A 23,125-nucleotide genomic window follows, 5' to 3' on the forward strand; every position below is an offset into this window, starting at 1 on the left:
GCTGTACATACACACTTTGCCTGTGGATCATGACATGAATTTGGGATACTGGATATTTCCTTTACGAGCTGCTGTACTATATATATACATCAGTAACCTGGAAGAGCAGCATCTGAAAAGATCACATATTCGTATTTCAGGCTTATGTACAGAGTTGCGCCATTCCACGCGGTATCTATGCTCAAGATGCGAAGGGGGTTTAGGTAAAAATTATAAGAAAAGAAGCCATCAAACCCTAAGAGCTGGTACTCAAAAGATCATCATCATCATCCTCAGGAACATCGGCCTGCAAGCCAGCAACGCCAACCCGGAAAATACCCTCGCACCACTCCGCAAAGGTATTAACATCCCAGACAGCATCTTCACGACCCTTCCCCTTCCTACTAACCGAAACACCCTTCCCCTTCTCGGAGGAGATATACTTTTCAAAGAAATCCTCATAAATCTGAATCGTGCGGTCCTGCACAGCCCCAACAAGCGTCTCCTTCATGCGCGTATCATCAATATACTCATTGAGAATCTTCCTCAGTACAGGAACCTCCTTCTCAATAGTCCGACAAGAAGGCAGGATAAGTTCCCCGCGCTGCAAATTCCTCGTATCGACAAACTTAGCCGGCAGCGAAGCAGTCATGCGCGCCGCGAACGCATTGATGAAGTCGTTGATGACAGTCCGGAGCCGCCCGTCCAGCTCGACTTTTGCGTCAAGCATGTTCTCCACAACGCGTGGGATTAGGCCATGGCCGACGAGTCGCATTAGGTTACGCGGGTTGAAGAGGCCGCCGCGTTCGCGGAGTTCCCAGAATGTGCTTGTCACGCCGGAGAAGTCGAAGGAGACTTCTGGGGCGACGTATTCGATGTCGAAGGCTACGATTTGTTGTTTTAGGATTAGGAGGTGGCTCATTAGGAAGAGTTGGCTGTCTGCTTGTGTGGATTTGGCGGAGATTTGGGTGCTGGCTTCTTGGAGGGAGAGGGTTGTTTGGTGGACTATTTGGTGGGCTAGGTCGTCGAAGACGGTGGACTGGGGGTTTGTTAGCTTGGTGGTTTATTCTCTGGGTGGCAAACGGGAATGGCTCTTACGTTCACTAGGCGGTAGATCCGGCTTAAGAGCCAGATCGCTTTTCGTAGGGTCGGGTACCAGCCCTTGAGAGCGGTTTGGGTCTCAAAGTCCCATTTCCCATATTGCTCTTGTGATTCACCGTTATCGTCGCCTTGCTTGGCTGTCATGTCGATCATGGTAGCGGCAGATGTGTCTTTCTTGCCTGAGATCTGGGTGTCTGACACGGTCAGGGATACTTGGCGGTTGCGCATGGGGTAGTCGATGTCTTCCGGGCGAGGCTTGTATCGTTCAATTTCGTCTTGCAGAACGGCCAATGCGCGGAAGACAAGCCGGGCTTGAACATCTTGTAAAGCTGGCTGAATTAAAACAGAAAAGTCAAGGTGGTTTGTTTCGACTTGTTCTGGCTCGTCTTCTGGGTCCGAGAAATAGCGGGTTTGTAGAAGGGTGCACAGTTGGCAGAGTCTGACGATGTCAGACTCGTGGATGATTCGAGGGCGGAGATGGTCATAGAGTGGCTCGCATAGTGTTTCGAGGAAGTCGTATAAACCTCCCTGTCCATGGAACCATTCTCCCCATAGATCATACTCGTCTAGACAAACTCCACGAATATAACTGATACTTGCGCGAGCAAAGGCAACTAGGTCCGTAGAAGAACTAGGCATCTGGGTAATTTCACCAAGCTTTTTGCGGGCGAGTGGAATGATCAGCCGTGTACGGGTAGCCGAGTAGTTGCTGTGGAGCTCATTCATAAGACTTTGGTATTCGGCTTCGTTGTTTTGGTCTGGGTTGAGTGGTGGAACAGCTCGTTTCTGAATTTCGACCCCAATTTGCTTCAGCTCAGGCGCTCCGACCCTAAACTTGGCATACAAGAGAGCGGACAAGGCTGTGTCGTTCAATTGCTGATCTGAAATCTTTTTGGAGACGCTCTGATAGATATCTTTGAGTGAAGAAACAAAATTCCCTCGGATGAGCGTTAGAGCACGCGTTAACAGTAGTCGATATCTGGAGCGATAAACCTCTGCCTCTTTTTGGTCCATCTGCGTTGGGTTAGCCATGGACATGTTTCGAAAGCGAATTCACTCACATGCGTCTCCATATAGTCCAAGCACACGTCAAGACGTCTCAGCATATCCGAGAACTCCTTATCGCGGACAGTATTTCCTGCACCGGGGGCATTAAGCCGTCGCGAAGCTGGGTCCAGGAAATCATAGTAGTGAAGATTGTTCTGGATCCCATTTGCAAGCTTTGTATCACGTTCCTGGGCGGACAAAAGCCCCTCGCATTGCTTCTCAAAGTTCGATGTCTGGGTCTCGACTGACTTGAACGATTCGGACAAGCTGGATAGGTCGTCCAGAAGGGTCAAGGTATTCGCCAATATTTCGTCAATGTGTTCTTTCGATTGTTCGAGCTCATCTAAACAGTTCCTAGATAAGCTCTAATCAGCAAAGATTCGAACCTATATTCAATTAGGGGCCGTACGTGTATTCGTCGTAGCTCTCTTCAATTAGGTCATCCTTGACACCATTGAGCCATTGTGAGAACTCGAGTTCATTGTTCCAACCCGGAGCTTTCCACTGGAGAGAGCTAGGGGACTCCTCCTGCGGCGTGTCGAGGGCTGGCTGAGTTTCATATGCGGTGGGTTTGCGCGGCGGGCCAGAGGGAGCGGTCTGGCGGCGGGCTCGTTGCTGTTTCGTGGAAGGCATGGTGCATTCAAGTCCCGGGGAGTGTCTTCGAGATCAACCTGCAGCTCATAGCTCTCTGCTGGCTTTTTCCAGAGTGTATTTCGGGCCGAGTAGAATGTTGAAGCCGACCTGCGATGTGGTCAACTCCGGTCCCGCTGTTGAGAGATGTTCTGCCACGAGCTGCCGCCTCCATCTGACGCAACAAATCATAGGCCCGACATTTCGAGCTCCCCGGATACAACATTTGCTTTGCCAGCTGCTTGGGCTTGATATGGTCTAGTTGATGATCCCATATTCTACGATGCTGTCCACACATATGCGACGGCCTGCGACACGCTCGGTCCTCGCCTTTCGCCCTCCCAGAGCTCCGGCCCAGTCACTCAATGCACCATGGTCCCGATTTGCGAGCAGCCAACATAAACCTCAGTCGGGCTCATCGCACTGGGTTCGCAACTCCCTTTTATTTGCAGTGACAGGAACTGCAGCCGTTTTGGGCTATTCTTATATAACCGATGGAAAGGAAGCTTGGACTAGTGCTCCGGTGCCAACGAAGAAGGAAGTCATCGACGTCAACGATCTCCGTGCTCAGTTCGTTCAAGAAAAGCGAAGCCTCAAAAGCCCCGCCGTCTACACATGGGGTTCCAACGTTCATCGTGTGGTGGACCCTGAATCTAAAGACACAGACATCAAGGTCCCGCGACGGTTCAAATACTTCAACGGCCAAGTACTGAGAGATCTCAAGATCGAGGAAAAGTCCGGTGCAGCAATTACTGAAAATGGAGATCTAGTCCAATGGGGCTATGGCTTCTCGGAGACGGAATACAAGCCCACTGAGACTCTGACCGGCAAAAACCTCACCTCACTCGCTCTGTCGGAAAGCCGAGTCATTGCGCTTTCCTCCGATGGAACTGTATACTCCTTACCGACATCCAAAAGTGAGCAAATGGGTGGCACAAGGGCACAGGAGAGTTCATGGATCCCATTTTGGGCCAACCAGTCTAAACTAAGCTATCGTGTGTTGGAGCCATCTTTGAAGCTGGGTGAGAAGGTCATCACAATCAGTGGTGGACAGGAACATGTGCTTCTTCTCACAAGCTCCGGTCGAGTCTTCTCAGCGGCATCCTCTACCGAGAAATACCCTTCCCTTGGCCAACTTGGTGTTGAGGGACTCACCTGGTCAACCAGGCCCAAAGGGCCGGCGGATTCTTGTCATGAAATCACAGCTCTTAAGGGCTTCAAGATTGTCCAAATTGCGGCAGGAGATTATCACTCTCTAGCATTGAGCAAGGATGGTCACATGTTCGCATTTGGTGATAACTCCCTCGGCCAACTGGGTGTCGATTGGGACGTAGAACGATCATTCAGGGATGCTCCTTTCATTCTGGACGTGGAAAAGCTTTATAAAAAGAATTCATATTTGCCAAAGGTCACCAGCATTGCTGCCGGTGGTGCGAACACTTTTTTCACCGTTGATGCCAAGCGTGTTTTGGCACCCAAGGAAGACCCTACCGATGTCCGCGATCTGGGAGTGGTGACTGCAGATACATGGTCTTGTGGTAGGGGAATCTGGGGTACTCTCGGCAATGGCAAATGGATCCACATGCAAGATGCGCCCACCAAGGTGAAGGCTTTGAGCGGCATGGGCGAGTTCGACGAGAAAAAGAATGAAATGTCGCCCATCCGTCTTCGGGATATCTCTGTCGGTACTACCCATGTTTCGGCTGTGCTCGACAACAAGACCAATGTCGGCAAGACAGCCAAGGACTCCCTGGACCAATCCAAAGATTGGGGCTATGATGTGCTGTGGTGGGGAGGCAACGAGCACTTCCAGCTCGGCACAGGCAAACGCAGCAACCAGTGCAAGCCAATCCATATCAATGCTCCTCCTGAATCAAAGAAAACTCAGGCGGAGGCGCGATTGCAGATCATTCCCCGTCACAAGGGCAAGGTTGGCAAGCGCACTGTGAGCATGGAGCAACGGGTGGAGTGTGGACGTCATGTCTCTGCTATTTATTCTGCTGTATAAAAGAAGTAAGGGAATTTGTATATTATTTATGTCATATGAATCCAATTGTAATACTCTGTGTTTCTTGTTAATATTTGGCTTGATAATTGATAGCAACTGCAAACAGAGCAAACTTCTTGCGCCGCGGAGACGCTTGGACCACCGCTTATCCAAAAAATTTCCAGCGATCCAGGCGCATCTTTCCTCATCACACACCACTATAATGCCTCGCGAAAAGGAGAAGAGAGGCCGCAGGGCCGAGAAAAAAGCTCAGAAGGATGAATCCAAGCGAAAGTTCGAGGAAGCGCCCGATGCCCCCGTCGCGAAACGCATGAAGCCCTCTACCGATGAGGCCGACGAGACCATCGAACAGCAACACCACGAAAACTTTGAGCACAATGAGGATTATATTCCCTTAGACCAGGGAGAAGAGATGGACACACAGGGTCAGGAGGATTCTGGTGATATGCCCTTCTACGGTCTTCTCGACGAGGAAGAGTCGGAATATTTTTCTCGCGCCAACGAAATGCTGGAGTTGAACCAATTCCAAGACGCCGAAGAGCGCAGCTTGTTCGTCGACAGTGTGTACTCAGAGGCCAACGGCAAGGAATTGAAGATCGCCTGTAGTCAGGGTTGCTCGAGACTCATGGAAAAGTTGATCTCAATGTCAGACGCTCGGCAATTGCGTCGAATCTTTAGCAAATTCGTTGGCCATTTCCTCCACCTGGTGCAACACCGATTCGCCAGTCACTGCTGCGAAACACTTTTTATCCATGCTGCGCCTGCGGTCATGCAAAAGGCATCCAAAGCACAGGCCAAGAAGTCAGACGAAGAAAATGAAGAGGAGGAGCCTGAACTGTCCCTCGCAGAGATGTTCATGGCCGTTATCGAGGAGCTGAAAGAGAACTGGGGTTTCCTGTTGACGGAGCGCTTTGCGTCGCACACTATCCGAGTGCTGCTTCTGGTTCTTGCCGGTGAGCCAGTGGATGTCACGTCGAACGAGTCAATTGTCGCAAGTCGCAAGAAGGAAAGAATAGACATCCCAATCGTTCAGGGAGAAGAGAAGACACAACCCGAAAAGCAAAAGCGGAACGTGCCAGAGTCTTTTGAGCCAGCACTTAAGAAGATCATGAGTGATATGGTCTCCGGTCTCGACGATACCTATTTACGAGCCCTGGCCACCCATCCAGTGGGTAACCCGGTGCTTCAGGTCCTTTTATTCTTGGAGCTTTCCCATTTTGGAAAATCAAGTGCCAAAGATCCCAAGTCTACTATCCGGCGACTGGTTCCAGACGAGTCATTCGAGGAGGAATCAGACAGCGCAATCTTTATTCGCGGACTTCTCTACGATCCGGTTGGCTCTCGTTTGTTAGAGACAATGGTGCGGTATCTTCCTGGCAAAGCATTCAAGAACCTCTACAGAAACAACTTGAGCGATCGCATCGGGTCTCTTTCACGAAACAGCACTGCTGGATATGTAGTCCTTCGGATCTTGGAAAGACTCGGCAAGGATGATTTGAAGATTGCTATGGATCATATTGTTCCCGAAGTGACAGGCTTGATTGAAAGATCAAGACTCATTGTCCCCAAGGTGTTGATTGAGCGATGCGTCGCTCGTAGTGTCGACACGAAGCCTCTCGCTGAAGCACTTGAGGGTGCTTACGACAAGGACCCTATCCTCAGACTACAGCAAATGCTCAAGTTTACTCCTTCAGAGAAGCCAGCTTCGCAATCCGGAGACCACAATATGGATGGTGACGAGGAGAATGGCCGCAAACCTCGCTTTGCGCCTCAAGAATCTGCAGCGGAGAAAGCAGAGAAACTGCATGGCTCACTCCTGGTTCAAGCCATGCTGACGGTCCCTGGCCCGCTCAGCCAACTTGTCTACACAAGTCTGCTTGCGCAGCCCTCCCACGTCATTATCCAACTTTCTCAAGAACCCACATCTTCTCGCGTCGTCCAGCAGGCGCTGACTTCCTCTACATCCACCACTCAAATCCGCCGACAACTCACTACCCGCTTCCAGGGCCATTTGATGGAGCTTGCTCTGAACAGCAGCGGGTCTCGTGTCGTTGATGCCCTCTGGTCCGCAACCAAGGACATCTTCTTCGTCAAGGAGCGCATGGCGCAAGAACTCTCCCAGAATGAAATGGCCCTTCGTGATTCCTTCTTGGGCCGCGCAGTCTGGCGCAACTGGTCCATGGATCTCTTCAAGCGCCGACGGGGCGAGTGGACTCGCAAGGCCAAGGGTATTGAGGAGCGAACTGAGTACAATGAAGGTGCCGAGCGTCCCAAGTCTAAAATCGAGTTGGCGCGGGCCCGGTTTGCAGCAGCCAGGGAGGCAAGTGCTGGTGAGAACCAGCCTGCATCTACCGAATGAGGGATTGAATCACGGCATATTACCAGATAGAGACATAAGTTATCAACTAAAAAGTGTTGATTTATCTTCCAATTGCTTCATTGTCACCTAAAGACTTGAACAGACTGAACATAGTTATAGATTGTGGCTGTTAGATGTATACATGTAGCTCCTCTGTGGAACAATGCAGCATGGCGCACAGTGCGGGTTCCTGCAGATTCGCCCCAATCTTAATTATAGTATTCTGTAGTTGGCATCGAATTGCAGCAACAAATCATAGTTATATCTATATCCATGGAGAAATAACTGATAGGCAGTAAATTGTACATTTATAGTATCTCACGGATGATGTCAAGCTCTGCGGGATTGTCGCCATCTCCGAGATCGCCGCATGGGAACTTTTTTCCCCCGCCATCCGGTTCGTTTTTCCTCTTTTCTTTGTCTTCACATAGAATCAATTGATTCTCTTTACTCTTGTGCATATTACACGTGAGCATTTGTACAAATGTCGGGCATTGCGCCATGCACCAACCGCGCTGAAGAAGTGCAAAATGTGAGTCAACTGTGCCCGCAATGATCTACAGTCAGACGTTGGATCCTCTTTTCAAGGCCCATTAACTGACATGTCCATTGGATAGCTTCTGAAAGCAGTGGAAGACCTTCTCATCCCATTCATTCGATCCGCAGACGAGAATCCCCGCGTGTCCTCAAAAAAGAATGGTGCCAATGGACATACCGGCCTGGCAGGAACATCGCTGGTAGACTACAAGAAGCCCGAAGAGCTGCGGGACATTCTCCAGCTCGATATCCCAGAAAAGGGCACAGGGCAGGAAGGTCTGATCGAGACTCTCCAGAAGGTTCTGCAATACTCGGTCAACACCTGGCACCAAGGATTCTTGGACAAGCTCTATGCGTCAACCAATGCCCCCGGTGTCGCGGCAGAGCTCATCCTCGCTACCTTGAACACCAATGTACACGTCTACCAAGTTTCGCCTGCGCTCACTGTGATTGAGAAGTTTACTGGCCAGCGGTTGGCGAACCTCTTTGGATTGAACGGCCCGCGGGCAGGAGGTATCTCAGTCCAGGGAGGGTCAGCATCGAACACTACATCTATTGTCATTGCGCGCAACAACCTCTACCCGAGCACGAAGTCGGACGGTAATGGCGGTTACAAGTTCGTGCTCTTCACCAGCGCCCATGGCCACTACAGTGTAGAAAAGGCAGCGCAGATGCTCGGATTTGGCAGCAGTGCTGTCTGGCCCGTTCCAATTGACAATGTAGGCCGGATGATTCCAGCCGAACTAGAAAAACTGGCCCAGAAGGCCCAAAGCGAAGGTCGGACACCATTCTATGTCAATGCTACTGCGGGTACAACGGTCTTGGGCTCTTTCGATCCTTTCAACGAGATTGCTGCGATCTGTCAGAAGTATAACATGTGGTTCCACATCGACGGATCCTGGGGTGGCTCATTTGTCTTCTCCGAGCGACAAAAGCATAAGCTGGCCGGCGCAGAGAAGGCGAACAGTATCGCCATCAACCCGCACAAGATGCTCGGCGTGCCTGTGACATGCTCGTTCCTGCTCGCATCGGACATGCGCCAATTCCACAAGGCGAACACCCTTCCTGCTGGGTATCTGTTCCATAACGAAGACACTGAACCTACTGCAAACGGCGATGGAGAGTCAGAATTGGAAATTGAATCGCCGGAAGTGTGGGATCTGGCAGACCTCACTCTTCAATGTGGCCGCCGTGCAGATTCCCTGAAGCTGTTCTTGGGCTGGACATACTACGGTAGCGAGGGATACGAGCAGCAGATCGACACGGCATGCGACATCGCCGCACACTTGGCTAGCACCATCGACCAACATCCCGATTTCACTCTTATCAGCGAGAACCCCCCGCCTTGTCTGCAGGTGTGCTTCTACTACACACCGGGCAAAGAGTTCGTCTACCCGCGCGGCGTTGTCTCGAATGAAGCACAGCGCGCGAAGAACAACAGTAAGGTCACTGAGCAGGTTACTCATGCTATTGTACCCAAGGGCTTCATGGTGGACTTTGCGCCTCCCAGTGGCGATGACGATGCTGTTGGAAATGGAAAGTTCTTCCGTTGCGTGGTGAATGTCCAAACAACCACTGAGACTGTCGATTCACTCGTCCACGCCATTGAAGAAGTGGGCCCTGGCATTGTTGAGGGATTGAAGGCTGGTAACTCGGCCGTCCCTCAAAAGCGGCTTGGTGAACATGGACATGGGCCTGTGGTCCATCGTTCCTGAGAGGATACGTGGTATCAGACTTGTGACTTATTCATACATAACTTATAGATTTTTTAGATACGAGAGACGGGACATGATGTACAAGATTCATAGATCAATTGAAACAAATAATCTGGTAATCCAGGGAAATGACCTACGCAGTGGTAAGCAAACATACGAAGTAACGCTTGACACAGGAGCTAGGTAAAATAGAATAAGAGTAATATGGGTATAGATTGCTATCGAAACTGTCAACTGCCAATCTCGACTCTGCGTTCCAACACAGATCGAGCCTCGGCTTCAGACAGAGAGTCAATTTCCAGTTCAGCAAGTACGCCTCGTGCGCTCTCGTTATCCCTGAAGAGCCTCTTTTCCACATCCCACAGCCCTAAAGCCGCATCATCCTTTGCGGGGGCGTCGCCCTCTTGCTCAACGGCACTCAAGCAAAGAATGCGTAATCCCTCGGTAAGCTTTTTGATAGTACGCATGGAGATCCCTGCGTGGTTGGATGCTCCCAGAGCAGCATCTACCACGTTACACAGGTGATCGACATCGCTGGCAAGCTGAGCCGCTCCGGTAGTAGAAAAGGTATTTTTGGTCAAAACGCTATCCCAAATAAAAGCCTGAATGGATAAAAGAAGGTGGCGCGAGACTCGCCGCAAAGGTGCGGTTCCCAATGCGTGAGATAGGAAGGAGAGTTGGGTAGACAATGTACGCATAGCATGGGCGACTTCAGAAGACGGAGAAAGGGGGGATGCCGTCGCCGTGGCAGAGGGGGTTGATAGTGTAGCCCAGGTAGATACCCGAGAGTAGGGCTTCAAAGCAGCAAGGACATTGGAAGAGAGGGTAGAGGTGATGATGGTTTCGGAGCGGAGTCGTAGACGACGGTAGGCGGATGCCGTCTCATCGAAGAGAGCACCGTCTGACGAGGTCTCGGTGTGTGTACCATTGTTGTTGGTGACAGCAGGCGAGGTACGCGACGCGACCTCGGCAACGGACATAGTGCCAGCCACGTTTCGACCGCTGTCTCGGTTTTGTAGGACCCGATCCTGAAGCTCAGACCAGAGCTCAACGAAGAATACATCGTTGCTCCAATCCTCCATCTTCTTTTCCAGGTACTCGGCACTGCCAAATACCCTGCATAGTCGCTCCAGGCCGGCAACACCTTCCACACTGGCTTGCCCGTCAGCTCCCTGCACAGTGCGTCCAAGCGTAGATGTCCTTGCAAGGTATGCTTCGAGAGCAGAATAGAGGCGTTCATGGAATTGGTCGAAGATTGTAATTTGGATGTCAATGAGAAAGCGTAGCTTTTGGCTGAAAGACGATAGAGGCTGGTAGCGCTCGGTGATGGTTTCGAGAAGATCATTCACGCGGATTGCAGCCTTGGTTGGTTTCGTTGCCGTGAGTTCCATGCCATCGTAATCAATCTCTCCGCTGTCCGCCGTGTCAATGATGTCTTTGTATCGCGCCAGCGCAAAGTCCTTCTCGACCTGAAGCCAGCGATCATACCAGCCCTGCCTTGTTAATACTTCCCACGTCATACCCTTCCAGTTGTCGTCCGCATATGGGTCTGGTAGATAGTTCCATGTTTCCCTTATCTCATTGTCAAAGTTCATCAGTTCGTGAATGAAGTGGCTGAGTAATTGAGGGTAGTTTGAGATCTGAGGGAGGAATAAGCTGATCTTTTGGGTCAGCATCGGAATTACTGCCGTAATGAAACTGTGAGACGCATTATAAAAGTTCCAGTCCAGACCCGATCCAAGAGCTTGAGCTTTTTCGTCGAGGATAGGCTGCAAATAGGACACAAAGAACCCGCCGTATTGGTTGATCAGGTCCATGATATGTGAGAGGAAATATTCAGGCTGTAAGGTTATCAGAAAGTTGCTTCAGTAATAGCTTGATATCGCCTTACCTTGTCAAGTCTGTTTGTCGGTTTGTCCCCGCTAAAGTGGTACTTGAATCGGAGATCTAGAGGATGCACCATAACCTCCAATGGGAACAAAACCGGTGGCTCGAGAGCCATACCCGATCCTAATGCATCACGATTTTGGAGTTCCCTGGGATAAGAGGTCAGCATGTGCGCTCAAATCCACGAGCGGATTGATCATACGGTGCTTGGAGGTCGATCAAGAGCTCAACGTCTTGTCTCCAGCGAGCTAGAAGCTGATCGGTAATGTTCAACTCTCGTGTCGGCCATTTCAGCTCTTCTAACGTCTTCTTCAAGTTATTGCCAAAGTATTCTTTCATCTGCTGTCTCAGTGCAAATGCCAGCTTCTCTGTGTAGTCGACGAGGTGAGGGGCTGCTCCCTCGGCAGCAGGTTGGGCATCCTTCAGTGATCCGACGATCGTTCGCAGTCGAGAATATGGTTTCAAGGCGGCGCGGGGTTCGGAGGTAAGGTTTGCCAAAGCTTGCTTGCTGTATCACAGTCTCAGTATGTAGTCCTTGACGATTAGCGAAGATGTCATTACCTCAATTCCTCGGCTTCCTTGAGGAGTTCCACGTATCCCTTAGAGACCTCAAGCCGTTGGAGTCTCTCCATGCTCTTTTCAAGACTGCGTGCTGCCTCATCGCTGGTCTCAGATTGTGTGATAGCCTTTAGCCGTCGATCGATGTCCGCTTGGTCGTGGGTGAATGCCTCGGCTTGCTTTCGAGTGGCTTCAGCATGGTCATCGGAGGCTTTTGTTGCGCTAGATAATGCTTCGTGGGCTTCTGCTAGCTGTTTGACAAGGCTCCGTATTAGCTATGCTTGGCGGAAGAGAAATTCGGGGTGGTGAGGGGTGGTACCTGTTTCCGCTGAAGCTCCTGTTGCGCGCGGAGGCTCGATAATAGCGAATCTAAACTCTCAAGATCGGCAGAGACCTGGATCTTGTCATTCAAATAATCTTCGACCCGATTCCGCTCATGCGAAGATAAAGCCGTGAGAGGCGCCATTGTTGGAGGAGGAAAATTAACTGCGGAAGCGCAAGGTGTCGCGAATGTTGATCCTCCGCCTTTGGGCTGACGTCTTCCGCAACCCTCAGGTGGCAACCATGCGCCGTCTCTCTTTGCTCTCGCACGCCTTTAATAATGTCCAGCCCAGCCAAGAAGCGCAAGAGAAATGGGGCCAATTCATCTCCTCAGCCGATGCGCAGTATTAAATCGTTCTTCAAGGGCCAGACCGAACAACCAAATCCAACGGAGCCCGACGTCACCGAGCAAACACTCTCGGATGAAGCTCTGGCGCGTAGGTTACAAGCGGAATGGAATGCTCAAGAAAATGCCCAAGACAATACACCGGAAACTGCTTCAGAGAATATCAGTTCTTTAAATGAAAACACGCAAGCAGATCTGCAAATCAATGCAGCGCCGTCTACTTCAATACCTTCGAGTCTACCTCCAGTGACTCCAAAAAAGAACACTTTATCGCTGCAGTCCTCTGCAAATACAGAGGATATCACATCCCTTGCTATTCCGTTCGACCAAAGTCCCCAGGCATTTGATGCTAGTCAGTACGCAGCGGAATTGCAGTCGCATTGGGCTAGCCAAGGCGGAGGTGCTTCCTATGCTTTGTTAACAAGGGCTTTTGTTCTGGCGAATGCAACTACCAGCCGAATCAAAATCGTCGATACGCTCGTCAACTTCCTTCGGGTATTGATTGAAGGAGACCCATCGAGTATCCTTCCCGCGGTGTGGCTAGCAACCAACTCGATATCGCCTCCATACGATGAACTAGAGCTAGGTCTAGGAGGGTCGTCTATTTCAAAAGCACTGAAAAAGATCTATGGTCTCGACAATCAAAGTCTCAAATCACTGTACGATAAACATGGTGATGCAGGGGATGTAGCATTCGAAGCTAAGAAACGACAATCCTTCACGCTTGTCAAACCAAAGCCATTGAAGATCAAGGGCGTCTACCAAGCCCTTATGAAAATCGCTACAAGCAAGGGGACCGGTAGTCAAGAGACTAAACAGAGGATCGTCGAGAAGCTTCTACAGGATACACGAGGCGCGGAGGAGAGTCGATACATTGTCCGGACACTAGTCCAGAATCTGCGAATTGGTGCGGTAAAAACAACAATGCTTATAGCTCTCGCGCGAGCTTTCATCTACTCCAAACCGGTGGGAGCTGAATTTCAAGTGCGGCCACAGAACGAATTGGCTCGCTTAAAGAAGGACGAGCTGGCCGAAATCTACAACAATGCGGAAGAGATTGTGAAAGCTTCCTATGCCAGGCACCCGAATTATAACGATCTCATTCCATGTTTGCTGGAGATTGGACCTGCAGAGGAGCTTTTGGTTAGATGTGGCCTGGCTTTGCACATTCCATTGAGACCAATGCTGGGTAGCATCACGCGAGATCTGTCGGACATGTTGACAAAACTGCAAGGAAGAAGCTTCAGCTGCGAATACAAGTATGACGGACAGCGCGCGCAGGTACACTGCGATGAGCAAGGGAAAGTCTCCATTTTCTCGCGCCATCTCGAGCTCATGACAGAGAAATATCCGGATCTTGTATCTTTGGTCCCGCAAATCCGGGGAGAAGGCGTGTCTAGCTTTATCCTGGAGGGAGAAGTGGTTGCTGTGGACCGGGAAACTGGTGACCTTCAGCCATTCCAGACACTGACCAATCGTGCGAAGAAGAATGTTGAGATCGGTGCTATCAAGGTTAATGTGTGTCTTTTTGCATTCGACCTCATGTATCTCAATGGCGAGCCTTTGCTAGATCGACCATTCCGAGAGCGTCGCGAACTCCTCCACAGTCTCTTTGTTGAAATACCCAAGCATTTTACCTGGGTCAAAAGCATGGACGCCACATCGGCAGATTCTGAAACCGTGCTTGAGTTCTTCAAAGGTGCCACTGATGTCAAGTGCGAGGGCATCATGGTGAAAGTACTCGATAACACAGCGGCAGATGCCCAACAAAACAACACCAAAACAACCAGCGAAGAAGCAGACCCCGAGGACGCCATCCAAGAACCACCAGAACCAAAAAACGGCAGCAAGTCTAAAGAAAAGAGCACTCGCCGCAAAGCCCTCCTCTCAACCTACGAACCAGACAAACGCCTCGAATCCTGGCTCAAAGTGAAAAAGGACTACAGCACATCCTCAGATACCCTCGACCTAATCCCAGTCGCAGGCTGGCATGGCTCAGGCCGCAAAGCCAAATGGTGGTCTCCAATCCTCCTGGCAGTCCGCAACCCGGAAACCGGCACTCTAGAAGCCGTAACAAAATGCATATCCGGCTTCACCGACAAATTCTACCAATCCAACAAAGACAAATACGTCCAAGGTAGCACGAACGTCATTTCTCGGCCCAGCTATGTCGAATACTACGGTGAACCAGACGTCTGGTTCGAGCCGCAGGAAGTATGGGAAATGGCCTTTGCCGATATCACGCTGAGCCCGACATATCCAGCAGCCATCGGGCTTGTCAGCGATGAGCGAGGTCTGAGTCTACGATTTCCACGATTTCTCAAGGTCCGTGAGGATAAGTCTATCGATGAGGCTACGACATCTGACTATCTGGCACTACTATGGCGCAAGCAAATGGAACGTGCTGGTGTAGAAAATAGTGGGGTTGGGAAGGACGGGCTGGATGATCAGGTCGGCGTGGAAGAATAGTTGTAGTTAAGTAGTTAACTTTACAAATGCATGTAGATCAGGACTGAGCATGCGATCTGTCGATATAATTTGTCTATCTTATACACATAATGAGGCCGTGTTGCGCCATGCAGGCTTGTTTCAGCTGGTTCGGTTGAATGGCTGAATATCATGCCACGACTGTCCATGTCGACACGGCGCCATATCAGCCAATCGATAGCCGAGGTCATTTCTCTTCCAGGATCATGCAGATGTAACTTATCTCATTCGCTAAGAAGTGCTGAAGTACTCTGGGGCTCTCGCGTGCTTAGTCAGATTCAGGCTGCGTCATAGGCTTATAATCTGCTCTGATTGGCTGAAAGTCTATTAACTTTGAACGCGAAAGTGACGCGAAAGAACGCGGTTGGACTGGATGCCGCACAATTGAGGGGTTGACCGCGTATTTGGTGATCGTGTTGAGATTTGACGGTTGAGTAAATTTGGACGTGATGGGGATATATATACTCAGTGTGTGCGAGGTATGTGGAATGCTAGCTCATCGTAGATGTTCTTCAAGATGGGGATTTATAGCTTAATACAGACCACTTGTGTTACTATGATACTGTTTTACTGTATACGGACGCGAATATGTGGAGCTGGATTGCAAATATGCGAAGTAGTGCGCATTTGAATTTCAATAATGAACATTGACCATCCCAGCTATCGCGCATTTTTGCAAAGATAGAACCAACGGGCATATTAGCTAAGTTCGTTGAGGGATTGGGGAATCCCGTGTTTCATGGGCAGTATATGCCGGGTGTAAAGAAAAGATATGAGAATGCAAGGTGGACATGTCGGGGGACAGGGTTGGCACAGACAAAGAAAAAAAGGGAAAAGGGCAAGGCTTGTGACTGCCTTGAGGAATGAGAGGCAATGCAAAACACAGAAGCAAAGCATTGAAGAGATAACGCCTGTGAATGCAAGTTTGGATGGACGGGGTAGTAGAGAGCCAGGTCTGTCTTCGAAAAGACCGGGCTCTCCAAAGAGACAAGGGGCAAATTACATAGGGGATGGACACAATGTGTACATAACATGATCATAATAAAGTCGTGAAGGGGGCTTACAAGGGAGTAAAGGCGTAAATGGACAGAGAAAAGGAGAGGGGGAGAAGTGTAGAGGCTCAAGGGCGAAGCTCGCCGCCGAGCTGCAAAGCCAGCCCGGTTTCCTTGCCACCCATGCGAGGATCAGAGGTGCTCGGGGGCACAATGGCATCGAAGTTCAATCGCTTTCGAGCTTGCTTGGTGGTGAGCGGCGTGCGACCAGGATTGCCAGGGGTGCGGCCACCCCAAGCTGGCTGAGCCGGGCTGGGGGTCACATTCACGAAGTCGGCGAAGTTGAATTGCTGACCTGGGGTTCCGATATTGGCAAACATACCGCCACCTCCAGTTGTGGGGGTCATGCCTGGCAGCATTGCGTGTTGGCTGGGAGGGGTCGAAGGAGGGAAAGCCTGGTTTCCAGCGCCCCTTGCAATCCGAGCAGGGGTCGGGGAGTTGGCCAGGTACAGGAGCAAATCTGCGCCATCCTCGTGATGCGGCCGATCGTTGCGCGACAGTCGCATGTGCTTGGGGGGAGGGGTCCGTGGAGGGGAGGAGCCCACCATTGAGCTCATATTCTGGAAACTGTGCAGCGGCAGATCTGGGTCCCTCTCTTCTGACCGTCTGTGGTACACTGGAGATGACAGCTCTGGAATTGTGGCCTCGGACATGAAGGAGGGGGCCTGGCGGCGGCTTGTAAGGTGCCGGTGCATGCCAGGAGAGGATTCTGGCAGCCGGTAAGAACTCTTCCATGAAACCCGAGGGGCCTTGGTAGGACGTTCAGAATCAGAATCCGACCGCAGACGCTTTCGACTAGCCGACAACATGGGCTGCATCACTCGAGAGTTGAATGTGGCTGCATGTTTATTGCGGGCGGATCGAGGGAGTTCCTTGGAGTAGGTTGCCGCTCGGAGGGGAGGGGAGGTGAAGGGAGTCTCGCATCGACTGCGGGAGAACTCAGAGGAGGAGTCGGAGGGTTTGTCACTGTCAAAAGTAGATCTGCCATCTTGCTGGTTCGGGTTCAGGCCATGCAGTCGACCATGCTGATACTTGAGTTTGGCCAGACCCAACCGATCTTGCAGACTGAGGGAAACCTGGGCGCAGAAAAGAGTCAGTCGATGCTCACAAGGTTACGTGGAGGTATTCGCATCCAGCGACAAGCATTTAGGCCATAATTGCACCCCAAAAGACAAGGCTTGACTTCCTTCCTTACCTGGGCAATATCGATTTTGCGGATTGTTTTTTCAGCCGAGCCAGGCTGTGAAAGAGTCATGATGGCGAAATGGCAAAACGAGAGACAAGGAGGAGAACCCCTTTGCAAGCAAGAGCAGAATGGGGGTTCAAGTGTTGTAGGAGCAAGGGCTGAGAAAGAAGGGCCAATTGGCGCGATGGAGCCGAGATTGACTACTGGAGAAGTGTGCCACTTGAACGTATTGGGCAAAGTTACATGCGTCAAAGAGAAAGGGACATGCCGTTTTGTTTTCTTTTTCTTTTTCTTATTCTAGCCGAGACTTGCAATCAAATTGCTACATTGATAAGTTATCTTTTGATTGTACATTTGTGTCTCTATTCCCCTTTTCTACTGCGTTACTCTCCTACTAGTAGAGGCAAGCTGCATAACCATAGCTAGCTGTTACGGAAATCTGATCTATCCAGTCCTTATCCCATCTCCCACTTGAGGCTTTCGGCTTTTGCTCTGAAAAATGTTTCGTCTGCGGATTCCGGCATTGCCGTAGAAACAATCAGGTATGCAGATTCCGATCCACTTACCTAGGCACCTAAGCAGACTAGAGTGGGCGATGTCATCCCAATTCCCCTGGATTTATTGGAGCTTCCCATCAACTTCACTATACAGCCCTGAGAGGTGTGATCATTGGTAAACTGAATATAAAACTCTGGATCACTGTCCCTTGGGTTCTAACTTATATCCCTACCTGACTCCCCTCGTCTTGCATCACGTGTAAGTCACGTGGTGACATTTTTAGTGCCTGGACATACTTCTTGTGCTCAATACCGTCTTGAGATTTGCTTAGGCGAACTCCCTTCAACTGCAGCAACATCTTAATGATATCAAGCCGAGTGCTTATAGGACACTGATATCAGGGCTGCTTGGAATCAACCATTTCACGTTCAATATAGGGAAATACATGAAAAGCTAACGTGCCCTCGCTCAAGATTATTTTTGCACCACAATATCACTCCCACGATCCGTTGCTTCTCTGGTATTATTGCCCCTCGGCCATTTCTACAATCTATTCTTTTGTCTCAAGTATTGGCTAGGCATTCTACTGAAGGGAAGAGGGGCACCGCCCTATCAAGCTTGCCTTTACGCAGTATATCTTGATACCCCTAAGGTCATAGACGAAGCCAAGGCCACCGACTTTAGCCTATCTTCTTCTTGGATCTTTTACCTGATACCGGGGCCCTTGTCAACCACCGATCTTGCTTGTCTCGCCCTATGCAACCACCGGTTGTATTCCGCTATTGGATCTGCTTGCCAAACATACTGGCAGACAGCACAGGGGTGCCCAAGGATGAAATGCAGATCGACTTTCTGACCCGGCTGGCTGGTTACATGCCACGGTATCATTCCTCATGAAGAGTTCTCAAAGTACCAATCAAACATCGCTCCTCTCTGTTAAATGCCGAATATGGTCTTACCCCCCAAGTCTCTACTCGCGGACGCAAGATATCACGATGGTAAAACAACGAAACATATCACGGCTATGTACACAGCCGGGTGATGGAATTGTGATATATAAGCACATTGACTCGCATTCTCCCAACAACTTTCTGGGTATAATCCGCCGTCTTGTTGATGAACATACCTCCGGTGCGAATGTGAAAGACCCCCGAGATCAAGGGCTTTGTGGTAATGCACCACCTCATGGACGCTTGAGAAACGTGATCTACGTAAAAAAGACTTATGCCTTGTGCTTATCCTGTTGATGGACTTGGGATGAGGACTAAGCCCGGAAGATCCTCGATGGAATCGTCGCCCTAGCTGGAGCACTGACGCCCCATTGACAGGGCATCAGATGAGATCCTCGGCCGTGTTTCGGAAATGAGTCTATCCAGGCCAAATGTCCGGATGCAGTGTCAGAGGAGGAAATGTATTGTCGGAATTGTATTGTCGGAAATGTCTATTTCTCCAAAACCAGGCATATCGAACCCCGTTAACTCGAATTCAGTGTACCAGCTGGTGCTTGCACGGGGAAGCTAGGGGAGATGGCTCTTCTCGCTGTATTGTCAGTCAAGATAATGGAATATGAAATTGGTGGAGCTTGAGGTGATGAGAGGGGAATGAGAGAGAGCTGCTATGGGGCTGGAGTGGGAGCCTTCCTGATTAGGTGGCGGTTATTGGGAACAAACATCATATTATCAGTGGGCTAACTAACGTTATACTATGCTTAACTCATTTAGAACAATGTCTACATATATTATGTTAAGATGCAAGACACTGTGATTCTCAACATAATTTACACGGTTTTCATTCGCTTATTTTCAGCAAGATAACTTATAGTTTGTTCCACCACAGCAAAAGAACATCGATATGTGCGAGAGTTGCTCTTCTAATAAGGTTCATATCTCGAAAGATCAAATTGTTGCTATATTGCCAATTCCGGCATTGCTCCAGAAACAATGCAAATTCCGATCCTAGAACGGCAATGACCACGATGTCATCCTATGGGTATGCGCCGGAAACGAGGACTTTGCACGGATCGCGTTAGAGGGGGCGCGAAACATGCGGGAAGCCTGCATCGAACGTGCAGAAATGAGGTGGCTATCGATCGGGGAGGTCCAAAGAACTCAATTCCAAGGAGTATGGTATACCTGGAACTGTGGCCCTAATCAAAATGGTGTTTCAAGATCGTAGCCCCTGCAGCCCCAACGTATCCATGTGGATGGCCGCAATGACAGGGAGCCACCTACGTAGTTCCATGGACAAGGCAATCCTGATGATCAGAAAATGCAGCATAGCAGAGGGGTTATCAGCCAAGACCACTAGACCACTAGGTGAACAAAGCATGTAAAAAGATAGGAGAACAAAAGGTATGTTTCTCAGATCCTGATCTGAGCCCTAGCCCAGTATTCGGTGAAACATTGCAACTTTAGGGAGCGATAGACCGACCTGAACAGCGGGTACGTAATGTCCATAAGCTAAGTATAGATTGTTTTTTTTTAGGGCCATTCCTGCTTTCCTTCCCCTTTTCCCTCACAAAGAAACCTATGAGATTCAAGTTGGCGATTATCTCAGCTATTGAATTCATCCCCTAGTTCGCGGGGTCCGCAAACGGTCGCGCCCGTTCCTGACAAGTTACGGCAGCTGCCCCGGGGAGATTTCGATTTCCTCTTCGCAAACTCGCTATGCCGTTCTTCAAAGAGCTACGGCGCCGATCAAAGGCCAGTTTCCAGAAAACTCCAGCTCATAGCGTGGAGGAGGTCTCCGGAACCTCATCCTCCACGATCGACACGTCCTCCCACAGCTCCATCACTCCACCGTCCTCAATTCGCCCGACTCTCTCCTCCCCCAGCCTGCCAGCGCTCAGTGAATCTAATGGCAGCACTGCGAGTACACCTGTGGCTCCGCCTCAGCGACCGGGGCCTTCTGTGATCAATTCCCAGCGGAACAGCGTTATCGTACGGTCCCAACCCCCAGCCCGTCCCGGGGCGCAACTAGGAACACTGGCTGATACATTGGATTACAGGGTAGCAGCGCCTCGTCTATTAATGGCATATACCGAACACAAGTCCCCTCATCGCCCTATGCCCCGCGCATCGTGTCCGTGTCGGATAATTCATGGGTACGTAGCGCCAGCACAACCTGGAGCGAAACACAATTTGGTGGAATCAAAGCTCCTCGCTGACCTCTCTATAGGTCAATCAGAAGGTGCTCCTCGTGTATGGCCAGATCGGTGACCCAAGACAACATCCGCTGGACGGAACTGTCACAGTCTATCACCACCAAGACAACTTCCCGTCGGTCGGCTGGCCCGTCACGGCGTCGCATTTTAAAGTCCTCGTTCATCTAGTACCCGGTCCCAATCGTTTGCGCTTCGATTTCGTCTCACCTAAATTGTCGACGGGCAGCACCCACCCCGCCATCCACTCAGCTTGGATCTGCATCAACTACCTTCCTCTAGTCAACACCCCGCCGTTGCAGCTGGTCGTATTGCTTGGGAAAGATTCAGAGGGCACATACGATGCCGTGCCAGAAAGAGTGGAACGCGAGGGCAATGGATTGGACATGGCGATTCGAAAGTATCGCATGGCGGCCTATCTTTGGCAGGCTTTCACCGGCGAACAGATGTTCCGCAACAACTTTGGGCGTCGTTGTTTCCGATTTGAAGAAGAATGGCAATCCGGCACTCTGAGCCGTCGCGATTTGACACAGGCTCAAATGCGCAACGAGGCCAAAATCCACGTGGTTCGCACTGATAAGACGGTGGCCGAACTTCGGGATCTCAATATTGCTCAACAGAATGACAAAGCGGAAAAGAAGGACGAGCTGTTCGCGATTGCCAAGGAAGCGGTGCGCAAGCATTTCCAGCCTCAGCCCGGTCAAAAACAATACGTCTCTGTTCTCCTGCTCGATTCTCACTGGGACACTACATCACAGATGATCACAGGCCATGCAGCTCTAGGGTCGGGTGACGATGATATCAAGATGGCCATATTTGGCTCACATTGTCTTCAAAGCTATCCATCATGTCTTGAAGACGTAGTGGATGCGTTCTCCGACTGCACTCGAACAGATACAGCCCATGTTGCCAATGACTGCGGTGAAGCTGGCTCCAACTGGGAATCCGCAAACTTGGGTATTGGTGCTCATCTTCACGAAGTTGGTCATTTGTTCGGGTGTCCTCACCAAGAGTCGGGCGTCATGCTCCGTGACTATGTCACTCTGAACCGAACCTTTTTAACTCGGGAGCCTTTCTCGACTCGGACGAAGACCCAGGGACTGAAAGTGTGTTTGCCCAACGATGAGTGTAGCTGGCATCGCCTAGATGCGCTGCGCTTCCGATTCCATCCCAGCTTCCGGCTTCCAAGTGATCCTTATCCAAATTCGGATGACAGCGTCCAGGTGTGGCCAGTGGAGAGCGGCAAGATTCTGTTCACTGCTTCATCGGGAATTGCATTCATGGAACTGCATGCCGAGGGTGAAGACTTCTGTCACAATTTCATCGAATACTTGAATACCGAGTCAAGTCCTAATGGACTCCCCAAGCAAGTTACTGTCACAGAGAGCGAACTCCGCCAACGGCTGTTTGGCACCGAAAAGGAGAAGAAAAAGAAGATTCGGGTGGTGGTTTTCTCTGGTGCAATGGGCAGCTATACTGTCGAGGACATTAGCCAGTTGAAGTCGAAAACCTCCCGGGTCAAGTTGCCGAAAGGCCAGTCCGGATACAAGAGCGGCAGGCTGGGCCACTCGGCCATGGAAGGAAGTGAGCCCGAACAGCTGTTGTTGGAGGGTGCTTTCGTGCATCACAAGCTCCTGACATCGATCAAGGTCTACCACGGCCTTGCACTGGATGGGCTCGAGTTTTTCTACGCGGATAAGACCAGCCAACTCTTTGGCAAACGAGGAGGCAAGCCCGATGGTGATGAGTTCACCCTTGATGTCCGCCGTGGTGAAATTTTGCTTGGATTCTATGTCCGGGCTGGCCTCTGGATTGATGGAATCGAGATTCTCACGAGTTTGGGAAGGAAATCAGGTGTATATGGAAATGCCGTTGGCGGCTCAGGGTATGATGCCGGTGCTTTGAAAATGACTTTGAACTATACTAACCCTGTTGCAATAGTCACACCTTGATCCCACCCCTGGGTTACAAGATTGCTGGAATCGCCGGCTCTTGTGCATCTTGGGTCGATGGGTTCTCGCTGATCATACAACATTGATAGCTATATGCTATCCCGATATTCTACACCAATAGCCCTCCCGGCTCGTGCTCTCGATACTCATGCTTCCCTGATGTGGCCTGAAACACGAGCGGATCATCATAACTTGACATGGCGTCCCATGGACGCTCAGACATCCCTTCCTCCATCTCTCTTACTCTCTCACTCTCTCACAACCATACCCACCTTCATTGAAAGGCCATTCTAGCCTAATAC

At 50.5% G+C, this 23,125-nt stretch overlaps 8 protein-coding genes across 8 annotated transcripts; 5 read left to right on the forward strand and 3 right to left on the reverse strand.

The window, feature by feature from the left end:
• Positions 1–235: 235 nt before the first annotated feature.
• On the reverse strand, positions 236–2,760 carry PENARI_c008G06840 (Golgi transport complex subunit COG3; the record flags this gene model as incomplete). The annotated part of the gene is made up of 4 exons (XM_022631497.1): positions 236–1,018; positions 1,078–2,094; positions 2,142–2,481; positions 2,537–2,760. The coding sequence occupies 4 exons, from the start codon at positions 2,758–2,760 to the stop codon at positions 236–238; spliced, it is 2,364 nt and encodes a 787-aa protein (XP_022488611.1).
• Positions 2,761–3,040: 280 nt separating this feature from the next.
• Positions 3,041–4,765, forward strand: PENARI_c008G06108 (RCC1 domain-containing protein; the record flags this gene model as incomplete). The annotated part of the gene is made up of 1 exon (XM_022631474.1): positions 3,041–4,765. The coding sequence occupies one exon, from the start codon at positions 3,041–3,043 to the stop codon at positions 4,763–4,765; it is 1,725 nt and encodes a 574-aa protein (XP_022488754.1).
• A 202-nt stretch (positions 4,766–4,967) lies between these two features.
• Positions 4,968–7,124, forward strand: nop9 (RNA-binding RNA processing protein NOP9; the record flags this gene model as incomplete). Its single annotated transcript, XM_022631414.1, has 1 exon — positions 4,968–7,124. One exon carries the CDS (start codon positions 4,968–4,970, stop codon positions 7,122–7,124), a length of 2,157 nt encoding a protein of 718 aa, XP_022488532.1.
• A 484-nt stretch (positions 7,125–7,608) lies between these two features.
• PENARI_c008G12366 (pyridoxal phosphate-dependent decarboxylase family protein) lies at positions 7,609–9,376 on the forward strand (the record flags this gene model as incomplete). Its single annotated transcript, XM_022631692.1, has 2 exons — positions 7,609–7,656; positions 7,742–9,376. The coding sequence occupies 2 exons, from the start codon at positions 7,609–7,611 to the stop codon at positions 9,374–9,376; spliced, it is 1,683 nt and encodes a 560-aa protein (XP_022488659.1).
• Positions 9,377–9,606: 230 nt separating this feature from the next.
• Positions 9,607–12,287, reverse strand: PENARI_c008G01008 (RINT-1 family protein; the record flags this gene model as incomplete). The annotated part of the gene is made up of 5 exons (XM_022631298.1): positions 9,607–11,217; positions 11,268–11,412; positions 11,466–11,771; positions 11,825–12,072; positions 12,141–12,287. The coding sequence occupies 5 exons, from the start codon at positions 12,285–12,287 to the stop codon at positions 9,607–9,609; spliced, it is 2,457 nt and encodes an 818-aa protein (XP_022488847.1).
• A 135-nt stretch (positions 12,288–12,422) lies between these two features.
• On the forward strand, positions 12,423–14,957 carry PENARI_c008G03918 (putative DNA ligase I; the record flags this gene model as incomplete). Its single annotated transcript, XM_022631405.1, has 1 exon — positions 12,423–14,957. The coding sequence occupies one exon, from the start codon at positions 12,423–12,425 to the stop codon at positions 14,955–14,957; it is 2,535 nt and encodes an 844-aa protein (XP_022488494.1).
• Positions 14,958–16,095: 1,138 nt separating this feature from the next.
• Positions 16,096–17,282, reverse strand: PENARI_c008G08617 (uncharacterized protein; the record flags this gene model as incomplete). Its single annotated transcript, XM_022631549.1, has 2 exons — positions 16,096–17,103; positions 17,223–17,282. The coding sequence occupies 2 exons, from the start codon at positions 17,280–17,282 to the stop codon at positions 16,096–16,098; spliced, it is 1,068 nt and encodes a 355-aa protein (XP_022488618.1).
• Positions 17,283–20,377: 3,095 nt separating this feature from the next.
• Positions 20,378–22,909, forward strand: PENARI_c008G10895 (zinc metalloproteinase family protein; the record flags this gene model as incomplete). The annotated part of the gene is made up of 4 exons (XM_022631639.1): positions 20,378–20,650; positions 20,719–20,814; positions 20,889–22,756; positions 22,813–22,909. The coding sequence occupies 4 exons, from the start codon at positions 20,378–20,380 to the stop codon at positions 22,907–22,909; spliced, it is 2,334 nt and encodes a 777-aa protein (XP_022488669.1).
• Between the last annotated feature and the right edge of the window lie 216 nt (positions 22,910–23,125).

The sequence above is a fragment of the Penicillium arizonense genome (assembly GCF_001773325.1).
Source record: "Penicillium arizonense strain CBS 141311 chromosome Unknown PENARI_contig008, whole genome shotgun sequence".
Classification (NCBI taxonomy): Eukaryota; Fungi; Ascomycota; class Eurotiomycetes; order Eurotiales; family Aspergillaceae; genus Penicillium; species Penicillium arizonense.